The sequence below is a fragment of the Silurus meridionalis genome, chromosome 2, assembly GCF_014805685.1.
Source record: "Silurus meridionalis isolate SWU-2019-XX chromosome 2, ASM1480568v1, whole genome shotgun sequence".
In the NCBI taxonomy this organism is placed as follows: Eukaryota; Metazoa; Chordata; class Actinopteri; order Siluriformes; family Siluridae; genus Silurus; species Silurus meridionalis.
The window spans coordinates 22,666,132-22,680,426 of NC_060885.1; the positions used below are offsets into that span (position 1 = coordinate 22,666,132).

Here is a 14,295-nt window from a genome sequence, read left to right on the forward strand (position 1 = left end):
GAAAAGTTTTTAGACAGACACTAAAAAGATGAAAAAAATGGGTATATTGCCAAATTATGTAAACACCAGATTGGTAATAAATCCCGAGCAGTAACATGTTAAACTGTTGAGCAGCGATACAAATAATTTCAGGGATCATTGTTTCATTACTATAATCAACACTAGCAGACACAGTGTATTCATTTGGTGGAAAATCAATAATTGTCTCAAATGCAGTTGCAGAAGTTATTTGTGATTGTACTGAATAGCATATATTGCAATATGCAATTAAAAAAATTGCGTTCTTATACGAAAATGCATACCAGGACCCCTACTTTTTTGCGCGCGCTATTGAACATTGTAGATTTAGAAAAACAAAGGCGTTGATGTATATAAACAAATGTGACTTTTTAAATTTTTTTCCAAACGGTTTTATTTCACTTTACATAGCATAACATTAAAAATGTCACTCATGACCTCTACGAATTGATATTTTACCAGTATAAAAATAAGCATAAAAATCCAGAACTCAGAAAAAAACAATCTTAACTAAAAAATACACAAAATATTACTACCAGTAGTAAGTAAAAATAAAACTAAACCTTAATGTGATATGCAGTGGCTCTGACCAACAAAGAAGTGCCACAGCCTAATTAAACTAGACCTTTAGACTTCATTATATTATATAACTTTTACATACAAACAGATTAGAAACTTTACATATTTTTTAACCTTTGATGACATTAATATATAAGAAAAATGAATACATTATAAATGTTCGTATTATGAATAATAATAATAATAATAATAATATCTAATTACAAGTAGCAGGTTTTAGTATTAAATTAAACAGTACGAACATGTATAATGTATACGTTTTTTATTAAATGTAATGTCATTAATTTACTGTAAAGTACTACTGTATAATGAGATAATGATCGCATATGTTTAGCATTTTTGCATGAGGAATAATGTGTTGAGAGTAACGTAATTTTTTTTTTTTGTTTTTTTGTTTCTTTTTTACAAAATGTTTTTACGATTTGTAATAACACTCCTACAAAACGTAGAGCTTTCAAAAGCTTCTCCAATTGTCTACCCTTTTTTAACCTGACCATTATTAATAATTAAAAAAAAATTAAAGTTGGTATTTCTTATTTGGATAAGGGTCTATGATAGTAAGTTCAGAGGGGAAAAAAATAAATCCATTTACGTGTACGTAGTGCAAATAGTTTGTGCTGATACTAATACTGATTGTTTATTCGATAATACTATATTCACTCAATTCATATCATTCCCTAATGTGATATATAACGTATTATGTAATATCTACGAATGTATATAAAAGTATTTTAGAACTCCCTGAATCAAAATGCCCCAGGACTTCATTACACGTCATCATTCTGCACGTTTTTTAAATTTTTAAATATCTCTCTTTTCAGATTTGCATAAAATGATGGTCTAATCTAAACTGGATGTTTTGCATTTGCATATGAATGACACTGCGTGCTAGAAAAATCCTAACACGATTATTCCCAGGTCCATAAATAAATAATTGTTCAAATAATACATCAAAATAACATAAAAAAAACAGACTACTCATAGTATGTATCATTGAGAATAGTGACACAATCCATTCTGATGTATATGGTTATGGAAATTATGGCCAGCCTGGATCTTGGAAACGTGATCAGAAAAAAAAAAAAAAAAGGGGGGGGGGGAGGGGCGCATATATAATTAGAGTTAGGGTTAGATAATTAGACGGCAAAATATATTTGAGTGTGTGTTTATGGCTTTATCTGGCATTACAACTACAAACGATAACTTTTTGGGATGCAATTGACTTGATGCCCAGGTCAATCAAAACAGCAGTATTTAGAGCCTTTGCTATAGCCGTGTGATTATATGTCGTGTCTGGGTATAAAGGCATGTCTATCTATATGAGAGGTCGATGGATTTAAAAAAATAAAAAAAATAAAAAGCTCTACACAGACAGATACCGTTATGGAGTTTGGCTAGGCAAGAGAACTCGGAAGAAGAGAGCCTACAGTTCCAGCCGCCTGGTTCCATTCAGCAGAGAATCCTCCAATGCCTTCTTTAGAAGTAACGAGTTGACACAAGGTAAATCTAACATCGAGGTGCCATTCTCTCAGTGCGCAGAGAAGCCTCATTAAATGTCGCTAACAAGCCGTGCGCATACATTGATCGGACAGCTTCCGTATAATTCTGCAAACCTAGCAGGATGTCCACTTAATGAGACCACACAAAAAAAAAAGACAAAGTGGTGGAGAACAAAACCTTCAGAGTACAATATGATGGACTTTGCCCACACGGCGTAATGTTCCTTGTCAATAAGAGCGGAAGTTCTACAACAGGATGACAGAAAACAAGTGTTAGTAGTATACACTGTTAAATCCAGATCCTTTAAGCTGTCAGAAGAACCTAAGCAGACCTACAAGCTGAAACTCACTATGCAATAAATTGTTCCCTAAAATTGAATAATAAAATCAAAAGGAAATTGTGATAAAACTGCATTTTACTGTCATCGTGAATACTTTCTTTAAGCTATGTGACCCAATAAAGCCAGATGTGCACGTTATGTGCAATATGCATGTGATGCAAAGTATGTAATACAAACTCAAGCCTATAGTTAAAGTATTTTACGAAAGTTATAGAGCACGTGCTGTATGAGCAGCGTATACTCACGTTATCAGTGCACGGTGCCCCAGCTGAGCGTCAGAAAACCGCATCACGTTATGTAGGCTACGGCTATGCAAAAGGTCCTGAACGATGCACAACACAAAGCTTGAAAGCTTTCGACTAGGCAAATAAAAAGGGGCTGTTGCGCCCCATCCTGACGGCCCACAAAGCTGCATGCCGCGTTTGCACTTTTTTGGATTTTTCTGAAGCGGATGCTGCGCGTGCTGCCTAATCACAAAAGCTGCAAAAGTAACAATAATAGAAATTATTATTATTATTTCATTTTTTTTTTTTTTGCGAAGTCTTCCGGACAAGTACTATATTCCCGAAACTTACTAGATGTAAAGTTGAACGCTCCAAATGGGCTCAGGCTCGTGAGACCACCGTCACCTGACGACTGCAATCCATTCAGGAAAATTCGCAAAAGAAAACCTCGCCCTATAATCTGAAACAGCGTTGTGCATTTGGTAGCTGCATAAAGAAAGAAGAAAAAGAGAGGGACGAGAGTTTTGAGAATGAGAGGGAAAACAGCGACGGAGATCCGGCGACAGGAAGAGGATGCAAAAAAACCAAAACAAAAACAAGTCAGATTAAAATGCAAACAAAGTAAATACGTCTTACACACCATGCGCATCTCAAGGATTCCAAGTGAGCACAAAAGGAGTTTCCACACTCGCTGGTGTTTGTCATCTCTGTACAAAAAAAATTTTGTTTTGATCCCGGAAAAAAAAAGAAGGACGGAGATGCGCGCGTCTAAAATCGCTCCGCTGACTGCGCGCTCACGCCGCCGTAGCACGGAATTCGCACGTGGAAAAAGCGCGCACGCGTCCGCTTAAAGATGATCGCGATGTTGATAGGATAAAACCATATTTGAACAGAAAAGCTAAGGGAAATGAATGGAGAAATGTTTGACCTGGTTTTGTTTTTCCGTAACTTCCATGTTCTGACGATACAAAAACATCTGGTTAAAAAAAAAAAAAAAGTTGCTGTCGAAAGTGCTGAAGTGATCTACTTCTTGAGTAAAGTCACGCGATGGAGTTTAACGGGTGCCGTATTGTGCGGTGAGGCGGTGCGGAATTAAATAAACAAAGAGGGAGCTAATGGCTGGTCGGTATTGAGGAGTTGGTCCCCCCGCTGCTTATCGCAAAGACTTCAGCAGTGGAAGCTCGGGGATAAACAGACAATTAGCCCAGGTGAATAAACTTGTTTGGGGGTGTTAATTACATGCTTAACGTAAACAAAGGGCCGTGTTAAAATCAAGTGATTTAACAGAGTCTTATGCGCACCCCATTTTCACCCCCGTAATTTCCGTATTGCCTGCAAGCACAGATTTCCAAACAAACAACAAAAAAAAAGAAGTAGGTAAAACTCAATAATCGTGTAAGGTGATCGGGTTAAACACCTGGACACGCTAGCCTTTCAGGATATTCAGCATGCATGGGGCCTCTTGGAAATGCCGGCCAGGCGAGAGTGGATTAGAGCAGGAATATGCGCTCAGCATTTCAATACAGGTTATTTCCAGTCCAAGAAGCTTTCCAAAGCGACCGCTTCAAGTGAGTTGCTTCCCTGAAGTTTCAAATGACAGGGAGTGTGATGTTGAAGAAAAAAATCCAACTCACATCCAAGCACGATTTAACTTTTCTTTCTGGATCCTTACCGAAAATACGAGTGATCCTTATAATGACATATAAATAACTACCAGTATGACAAGAGCATCAAGTTGGCAAGGTGTTAAGTGGAATTAAACGTGGGTATGATCTGGTATGATATTCCTCAAAGAAAAAAAAATGAAGCTGTGGTGGAATGCAAAAATGATCTTTAGCAATCTTTGAGCAAGCGAATGATCTTTAGATGCTGCATCTCATTTTGGTCGATTTTCAATGCATTTCCAGTTTAAAGGCAAAACTGGTGCAGGGGCTCATCCTGTAAAAAAAAAAGTAAGAAATAGAAGAAGAAATAAAGATTAGCCTGAATATGAAAAAGAAGTAAATGAATATTTTAGTATCTCCAATAGAATATATGGAGAGATGTTTTCATTCGCAAAAAAGTTAACTTATTGCTTCTTTCACGCAAAGGGCAAGAACTGTGTGTTTTGCCTCTGCATTTACACACGCACACTCACACTTACACCCACCCACACACACACACCCACCCACACACACACACACACACACACACACACACACACACACACGCACGCACTGGAGCCAGCGGGATGCTCAGCATCAGCAGCAACTGTATCTTCAAGGAAAACAGCCAGATCCGTTTTTAGAAAAGAAAATACTTTTGTGGGCAAAAACATGAATAAGAGCTACCCAACACACAAAGTTAGAGCGTTCAGGAGAAATCGTTTCAATACTTGTCTAAAAGCATGCATCAGCAGCAACAACAACAACAACAAAAAAAAGGACATCCATACCGACAGATGTCTAGAGATTACGTTCATATAGTCTAGTGAGCGCACGCGCTGCGTGTTGTAGACTCCGTTTCAAGTCCTTCATTTAAATGTGGATTCCATGTGCGACTGTTACCCTCCTCCTCCTCCTCCTCCTCTTTCTCCTTCTCCTCCAAGCAGCCGCCACCCCTGCCTTCTCTTTACTACATATCTTCTTTAGCTTTAACGAGTCTCGTTAAGATCGCAATAATATTCCACCCACTAATTGCTCATTCCATTCAACAAATCGGCTGAGCCTCGGCTTCTGCTTCAGGAGGGAGGGCGGTGTTCAGATCGGACTTCCTGATAACCCCCCCCACACACACACACAAGTGGTGAAAGCCACTACGTACTGGCTAATGATTGGCACGCTTGACAGTGATTGGCAGGGCTGCCATGACAACGCCACAACGACACCGAGAAGACCAATAGAAAAGCGAAACAAAATATTTCAATGCTACACTCACGCGTGGATTTTTAGGGGGAGATATTATGAGGCTTGGTGTCATTAGGCGATCGCTATAGAATCATTCAATCTTTGCACTCGTCCGTTCCTCTTTTTTTTTTTTTTCTTTCCTAATTTTCTTTCTCTCCCAGGTCATTTCCATGGTTTTCAGATCTCCTTTAGAGCTCTATCCCTCCCATTTCTTCCTGCCCAACTTCGCTGATCGGCCCTTGCTCGTGTCGAGCAGCGCGCCCAGCGCCCGGTCTCCCGAAGACTTGTCCATGTTTCAGCTACCGACCCTCAACTTCTCCGCGGAGCAGGTGGCGAGCGTCTGCGAGACGCTTGAGGAGACCGGCGACATTGAGCGACTCGGTCGCTTCCTGTGGTCGCTGCCGGTAGCGCCGGGCGCGTGCGAGGCCATCAACAAGCACGAGTCGATCCTGCGCGCCCGCGCCGTCGTCGCCTTTCACACGGGCAACTTCCGCGACCTCTATCATATCCTGGAAAACCACAAGTTCACCAAAGACTCGCACGGCAAGCTCCAGGCCATGTGGCTCGAAGCTCATTATCAGGAGGCCGAGAAGCTGCGAGGGCGTCCGCTCGGACCCGTTGACAAGTATCGAGTGCGCAAGAAGTTTCCGCTTCCCAGAACCATTTGGGACGGCGAACAGAAGACGCACTGTTTCAAGGAACGCACGCGCAGTCTGCTGCGAGAATGGTACCTCCAGGACCCGTATCCCAACCCGAGCAAGAAACGGGAACTGGCGCAGGCCACTGGACTCACTCCTACACAGGTCGGAAACTGGTTTAAAAACCGGAGGCAAAGAGACAGAGCAGCGGCAGCAAAAAACAGGTACCCGACATTTATGCGCCTTTGGTGGGCTTGGAGGGTCCACTTGTGAACGTGTAAACATTTCACTGATACATAAAACCCCTATTAATTGCCTGTTTTTTGTTTTATAAAGCAGTCATCCTGAACTAAGCATGCAGGCTGAATATTTAGCACTGATTGAGTTAAAAAGTACACAAGTTAAAGGGTAGAAATTTTTCCTATTTGTGTAAATTGTTAGAAGAAAATTGCAGTCTTAAAATAGAAGGAAAATATCTTCATATATTAAAAGCAAAATGGGTTGTAAAATAAGTTAACAATACATTTCAGTGCAAACAAAACTTAAAGTAGTTTCTGATTTGTTTTGTAAAAAGAAAAGAAACTAAACAAATGAAACAGTATTTCTTTACAAAATATATATTTGTTTATAAGTTTAATTATATCAACGTATTGTGATAAAATGTGCAGTTCACAATCTTAGTTTTACAGTTGTTTACAATTGTTCTGTTGGTTACCGTAGCCATAGCCTATTCATATAGCCTAAAATTAAATATTATTAAAACGACATTATTTTATCAAGTAAAAAAAAAAATAACTTAAATGTGATTTGTCATTTAGTCTAACAGATTATATATACAGTTGCATTTCTGCTATTATAGTCGTTTTTTTTGTGGCAACAAAACAGCCTATTAATTTCTACACATAAAACAAAAACAAAAAACATATTTTGGAAACACCTTTGCAGAAAAGGTCAATTCCACTTGACAGGACAGAATATATTTTGTGCAGACATTTTGCACTGTATTGTCTGTTTCTTTCCCCACAAATAATCATTTATTAAGAAATTATTCTTATTATTATTAATAAGAATTACTAACATTTTGACTTGCGCTTAATTTAAAAATAGATCCAGCTCAACATTTTGAGAAATATTTGTATTTGTGGTCCTTTTTCTTGTGTTTTTGTGCTTTTGTCTGAAAAGTGCTATTTGCGCAAGTCTACTCATTCTAAACATTCTTTCAGATTTTAATATCAATAATCATTTTAATATTAAAATCTGAAATAATGTTTAGAATTGATCTTAAAATCTGACTTAATGTTCAGAATGAGTAGATCAAGACGGAAATATATATTCGTAAGGAAATATGACCTAGATGCGATTTATAAATAGTGATAAACTATTTATAAATGTGATGAAACATGGATGCTTTTCTCAAGGTTGTACAAAAATCTAATTGTTTTTGTTTTTAGCTAAAATGTCAGAATGAGTGTAAACGTTTGCAATTAAAGGTAATAGTGTTTTTTTTATGGTTTGTTTTGGTTAATATTAGTGTGCCTATGTTCTGTTCAGCTGTTGTAGGCCTTTCAATCTTGGTTTGAAGAATTGCGTCATTTTGTAGCTACTATCCATATATACATCCATAGTGTATAGAAGTTAATAATCATAATAATTAACAAGTGCTCAGCTGAGATCTCATGCTTTCTCCTTTTTTGTTTTTTTTTATCTCCTCCATGTAGGCTCCAGCACCAAGCCATAGGACAGAACGGCATGCGCTCACTATCTGACTGCACTCCGCATAGCTCGGCCGAGTCGCCGTGTACCGCCGCCAGTCCCACCACCAGCGTCTCCAGCGTGACGGAGCGCGCCGACATGGCCACGTCCATCCTCTCCGTAACGTCCAGTGACTCCGAATGCGACGTATGATACGCAAATTTAAAAAAAAAAAAAAAGAGAGAGAGAAATATTTGCAGGGAATACGGACCCGAATAGACATTATGATTTATCGAGGAAAACAAGAAGGACCATAATTATTCTGAGAAAGAGAGAAAAAAAAGAAAAAAAAAATATAAAAGCACGTCTTTTTTTCAAGCGCTTTCAACGGGACCCACGCCTCCCCCCACCCCACCCCTACCCCCCTATCACTTGCATGAAATATCGATAGCTTTTTTTTTATACGCAGGAAATAATCTTTCGCTCGATGTTTTCTGCAAGGATGACCGAGAAGAGGAATTTTTCCATAATCTGGTGTTCATCGTATTTTTTTTTTTTTTTGTTATTGTTTTTAATTAATGCACAGCGCAGCCAGGATGCAATCCTTCTTCTTCTTTTAGTTTCATCAGACAATCATTTGAGTCGTAAGCACCTTTCTTTTCTTTCACTGCTGTCACTGCCTGTGTGGGGTACTGGTCAAATGTGGAACTGTATACAAATTTTTTATTTTTATTTCGAGATTTTATATTGAATTATGCCTATATCCTAAATAATGCCATCATTCTCCCAGTTTGTAATATATGTGTAGAAATATGGCTGTATATAATATTGCTCTACGTCTCCGTTGTCTTTTCTATTCCTGGTTACTTTTTTTTCTTGAATCGGTGTTCAGAACTATTTGTCAGGACGTAATTATTAAGCGCTCTAGACGTTTTGTTTTCCTGTTTTTTTAAATACACAGAGTCGAGATTTTATGCAAAAAAAAAGAAGAGGAGTAACAACGAGGATGTGAAATATAATCGACTGTTCAAAAGGAAAATTGTCATGTTGAAACTCGAGCGCTTAATTCTTCGATGTTACTTTTATTGCGTGTTTATGCTAATGTATACATTTCTAAGCTAAAATACAGTATTTCATTTTATAATTATGAATTAAGGGTATTTATTTTTTAGTTCCGTTGCCTGTCAATACCAGGCACAGTGACAACAATTCACTTCTCCATAAGAGTGTCAAAGACGTCCCTTGTTATTGTTGTTATTAAGAAGGAGGGGTCCCACGTCTTCCACTAACGTCTACATTCTGGGCGAAAGAACTCATACGGACGTCTAATAAATACTAACCGGGAAGCTTTTAGGATACGAAAACTCGCTTTCCTTTTTGCCCATAGTCACTAATGAATACAAAAAAAATTAAATAAACGCACCATTAAATGGACTAATTATGAAGGACTCCTCCCCTGGCCCAATCTCCTATTGTAGCCATAGTGAAAAGGGCTTTTCATCCAAAAGCGAGAAGCAGTACGGGGAGAAAAGCGTTGCCCGGACCCAATTCACCCTGGAAGCCCATTCACACCTCATATATCAACCACGAAGAAAACTTGCTAGAAAGGATTGATTTGGATAGTGGGATACAGTTGGCTTGCCTTAAAAACAGTTCAAACAGTATAGACGCAAACACACACACACACACACACACACACACACACACACACACACACACACACACACAAACAGGAAGCATGCATTTGCTCCCTCCACCAAAATCTGACTATAAATAATAACTGTACACGTCAGTAAACCTTTTGAATATGTTTCGTATTTACTGTTACTTGAGCGTTTGATTCGTAATGTTTAGGCTGTGCAGTAAATGCAAACGGGGCCACCAAATGTCACTTTTCTATAACCTATACTTTTTTTTCCAAACCCTCATACACATGAAATTACCAACCATGTCAACCAACTAGTTCTCCAAGCACTTGTGCAAAATGGAAAAAGAAAAAACAAGAGCAGGACGTGAATGATTTGCTATAAAACCATTGAGCATGCACGAATCAGTAAATGTGAATGTGGCTTGACGTTAATGTCATGACTCCATATCAAATTTATGTGGTAATAATTGTAATAATCTTTTTGTCAGATGTTTTAAATGAGCAAGAAGCTCTATGAGGGTGGAATCGGAATCGGGTGTGATTGGTTGATGAATGAATATTTTGTAACATTTTCTCATTCATTCATTCATTCATTCATTCATTCACGCATTCATTTATTCATGCATTCATTCATTCATTCATGCATACATTTGTTCGTTCATGCATTCATTCATGCATGCATGCATTCATTTATTAATTCATGCATTCATTCATTCGACCCGTGGTATATTTATATTTAATATGTAACCCTTCTACAAGCAAACAAAGATGAAAAAATGTTTGTCCTGCAGTTTTGATGGCAGTTATTTGAAATATGAAGCCTAGTTTTATACTGTTAGAAGAAAAAGCACTGCCTTTTTGCAGCATACAACCGGTTGAAATAATCATCGATGAAAATAATTTGCCAAATATAAGGGATTGTCGTGCTTAAGGATCACGGAGAAGACCTGGATTAGAAACTCCTGGCTCACGAATATGAGACAAGTGCAATAACAATAGGCTTCCATGCTTTTGGCCAGCCCAGGAGCTAGGTTTATCTGAAGGCCTATAGTTATTAGATCTTTGGAGAATAGATTATTTGTCCTGTTCCCATAACCTTACAAGCACAGAGACAAATAAGCCCAATCGGGCTGCAGACTGCAGTAAGAAAAGATCGCACTGCCCTGTTTTTCCCCCTCTAAATTCGTCGGTTAAGTGAACACAACTTTTCTATTCGTGTGTATTCATGCAGCTCTCAATGAGCCACAGTTCCCCCTGACCCGGATTGAACGCGCGGAGATAAGATGCAGAACAGTCAGAGCTTTAGCAAGAAAGGATAAAAAAAACACACACATCAGTTCCCTCTTTCCAGCACAAGCTTCCTGAGGAACATATTTGACCACCTATAAGTGCTGCACTAATAGACGCATTTGTTACCCATTTATAAGATTAGAATTTTTGGAAAGGTTATACTAGGGATGGTTCTTTAACGCAAATATTTATGATTTGTATTATTATTATTATTATTATTATTTCATATTCCAAGCTCTAAAGGCATGTCAATAATTGTAAAATATACTTCTATAAATAGGGATATGTAGCATCCAAATGAGTTAAACCAACTTATATTTTTTTACCTGTTCATATTTTCCCTTCTATATCAATTTATTATAGACAATTCAATCCATGCACATTTGAGTTTGTTTCGAAATCAAATATTTTGAATGGCTGCTAAGAATCTCATATTATATATGTTTATCACATGTTATTTAATTATCCCTCTACAAAAGTATGTATTTTTACCCAATGTTTGATCATGAAAATCTCAAAAAACGAAGCATGTGAGACACACAAACTCGTATGTTGATGTTTTGGGCTAGTATATATATCTTCAAACTAAAAAGATTTAAAAAGTGCAAACAATAATCATTTGGAAGATTTCTGGTAGGTAAACCCGAAACGTATAAGCAGGGGCTCTTTAGTGATGTAACGCATTTAGCATTGCATTCAAGAATATTAATATTAATTGGGCAACTAGATTCCTTGGGGTTAAAAAAAAACAACCATTATTAACATTCGGTTGGTATCAGTTACAAAAATCAACTCAAATTGAATCATTGAATCATTTCAGCGCGTGACAATTATTAATGTAAGATTATTCATATAAAATATAATATCTTGCTTGTCACCAGTGCGACACACACTTGTGTGAGATATATGAAACCACACCGTGCTTGAACAGAGAACATGACACTACAGAAAAAAATAATCTCATGAAACAAGAGATTGACTTCGGCAAAGCTGCAATCACACCGGTGTTGAACTCTGAGTCGGGGATGGATTAAAAAACAACTATAGGCTAATTTTATTGTTGCTGTAATTTCTGCGATCACAACCTGCCTGCGTATGATACAACATCTGGGATCAGCAGTGCAGCTGTAAGAGCTATTAGGAACCGTTTACAAATGGGATCCAATGAGATCCAATGTATGTACAGTTTATAAACATTTTCCAAATAGTTTCAGGCACAATCGAGATTCCCATCTGAGAAAAGTTAAGCTGGTTTACTAAGTTGCATTCTTTCTCACACACACACACACACACACACACACACACACACACACACACACACACACACACACACACACACACACATTGATCTCGCGCCTCTTGCACACAGCAAACTGACAGGCAGCTTAGGCACTCGAAGCACCTGTGCTTTTAACAGCCGCGCTCACGTGCTGATTCAGCATGTAACTGATCACATCCCATATAATAAACAATACACAATTCAAATGTGCATTTTATTCACTGTTATTAACTGTTACTGAAATGAAGAAGAGGAAGTCAGAGTAACAAAAACTCAATACACACATTGGATTGATCAGATTTATTACGCCACCACCATGACCATGATCTCATACCTTCTCGATGATGGACTACTATAAATGTTTTAATACGATTTTCTTCACAGAATAAAACAAAGCATAAGGCGCTTGAAATTGCGTGAAAAATGGAAGTGTTACTATTAAAGATCAGCCCAGTTTATACAGTTAAATTCACCTATTCTTCTTTACATTTTTTGCGTTTGCAGTAGTGTGGAAACTCACTAAAGTCGAACAATTATCTTGGGCAATAGAGCGACTAGGCCTTTAAAGGTAGGTGTGTGTGTGTGTGTGTGTGTGTGTGTGTGTGTGTGTGTGAGAGAGAGAGAGAGAGAGAGAGAGAGAGAGAGAGAGAGATTATCTTTGCTCTGCACTCTGTGTAAAAACCCTGAGCTCAGTGGGATGAACTGTGCCCTGGCCCCTCTATTCGCGCATCTGGGCTTGGCTCGGCCTCCTCAATTAGCGCCGCTCCCGCCGGTGCCCCCGCTGCGCCCCCCATACACTCCTTACCGCCCCCTACCGCGACCCTGCTCAACAATCATGAAACCGTTTAGAAATTGACTCGTTCTGTAAATAATCTCAGACCCGCCAAACAATGGAAGCCATCCGACAGGAGTTTATTAGCAAGACACCATTTAAACAGATGTCCTGCTTTAAGATATTAGCACCCAGGAACGGAAGAAGGATCCGTTGCTCGAGCAGGTAGAGTTCCTGAGAGCAGCCCGGAAGTGTCAGGCGGAACCGACATCTGGTTGTTCATCTGGACATGGCGAAAAAAAGGTAGGCATCTATCTCTGTGTGCTTGACAAGTCAAACACATGAACAGCCAGGATGATGATGATGATGGTTATGGTAAATTATTATTATTATTATTATTATTATTATTATTATTATTATTATAACCTAATACCAGGATCCACTTTTAAAAAAAAGCCTGTTATTCAGTCAATTGACATTATTGTGTGCATGTATCGCCCTCTTGTGGAAAATGTAAGAAATGATTCCTGCCGCATTCTTTATTCAAGGAGCATCTCCAGCATAAAAACTTTGTATTTGTCATATTGCTTAATCATGTGGAAGGTACAATGTCCCATTGCTCTATATTCCTTCCTCTTCTCTCTCTCTCTCTCTCTCTCTCTCTCTCTCTCTCACACACACACACACACACACACACACACACACACACACACACACACACACACACACACACACACACAGATTTTCATTCCAAAATGAATGGAATTTCATGGCCTGACTTTCAAGTAGTAACCCACCAGTAGGCAATACAGTAACCTAAATACAAATACAAAAATAGGGAGAAAAAGATATTTGCAGGAGTGCCTGGCACACATAGATTATAGGCTTTGGTGGAAAGGTTTTTGGCCTTGGACTAGAAAGATGAAGAAGAAATGAAATGGAACTCAAAAAACACACAATGCGCTGAGGCCAAGTTGGGACTAGAGTAATCAAATAGTTGAAAAAAATACTTGAAAAGAGACAGGTCCTGATAAAAATGTTAATAAAGACATGAGAAGATATGCAATTGTGACCATACATATACAGAGAAGTCCCAAGATCATTAAGGAGGAGTCTCCCGCACATCTCAGACAAGCAGTGTTTCCAGTGTTTTAAGTACGTGTGAGTGATTTTTTCAGTGTGTGTGTAAGTTGACCAGTTGATGGCAAGAAGAGGAAGCATGCCCAGAAGTATGCACCAACAAAATACACCAAAACACTAAAGACATGTTACAAGGGAAGTACTAGCTTTGTGTTTAAGTTAGACATCTGATCAGACATTCAGCTTCCTGCTCCACCAAGCCGCCTCTGCTGGCTCTTTTGAAGCTCAGTTGTATAAATGAAAGTCACACTGTAAAGAGCATCTGCTACAAATTATGTACCGACTAACTA

At 38.4% G+C, this 14,295-nt stretch overlaps 1 protein-coding gene and 1 long non-coding RNA gene across 3 annotated transcripts; one reads left to right on the forward strand and one right to left on the reverse strand.

Moving 5' to 3' along the window:
• Window positions 1-386: 386 nt before the first annotated feature.
• Window positions 387-5,718, reverse strand: LOC124377066. 2 transcript variants are annotated; one of them, XR_006924049.1, is made up of 4 exons: window positions 5,096-5,718; window positions 3,013-3,147; window positions 2,683-2,917; window positions 387-2,342 (listed from the first exon to the last, which is right to left on the reverse strand). It is a non-coding gene; the product is annotated as an uncharacterized LOC124377066 (long non-coding RNA). The 2 variants fall into 2 exon arrangements; XR_006924050.1 differs by lacking the exon at window positions 5,096-5,718 and adding an exon at window positions 3,302-3,440.
• On the forward strand, window positions 3,763-9,020 carry six3a (SIX homeobox 3a). The gene is made up of 3 exons (XM_046836353.1): window positions 3,763-3,869; window positions 5,708-6,408; window positions 7,903-9,020. Exons 2-3 carry the CDS (start codon window positions 5,717-5,719, stop codon window positions 8,087-8,089), a joined length of 879 nt encoding a protein of 292 aa, XP_046692309.1. The 5' UTR covers window positions 3,763-3,869; window positions 5,708-5,716; the 3' UTR covers window positions 8,090-9,020.
• The last annotated feature ends 5,275 nt before the right edge of the window (window positions 9,021-14,295 follow it).

Bases quoted from the DNA above. Each gene is read 5' to 3' on its own strand.
- six3a (XM_046836353.1), top strand. From the start codon at position 5,717: ATGGTTTTCAGATCTCCTTTAGAGCTCTATCCCTCCCATTTCTTCCTG. The intron at 6,409-7,902 runs GTACCCGACATT...TCCTCCATGTAG, and splicing joins GCAGCGGCAGCAAAAAACAG to GCTCCAGCACCAAGCCATAG.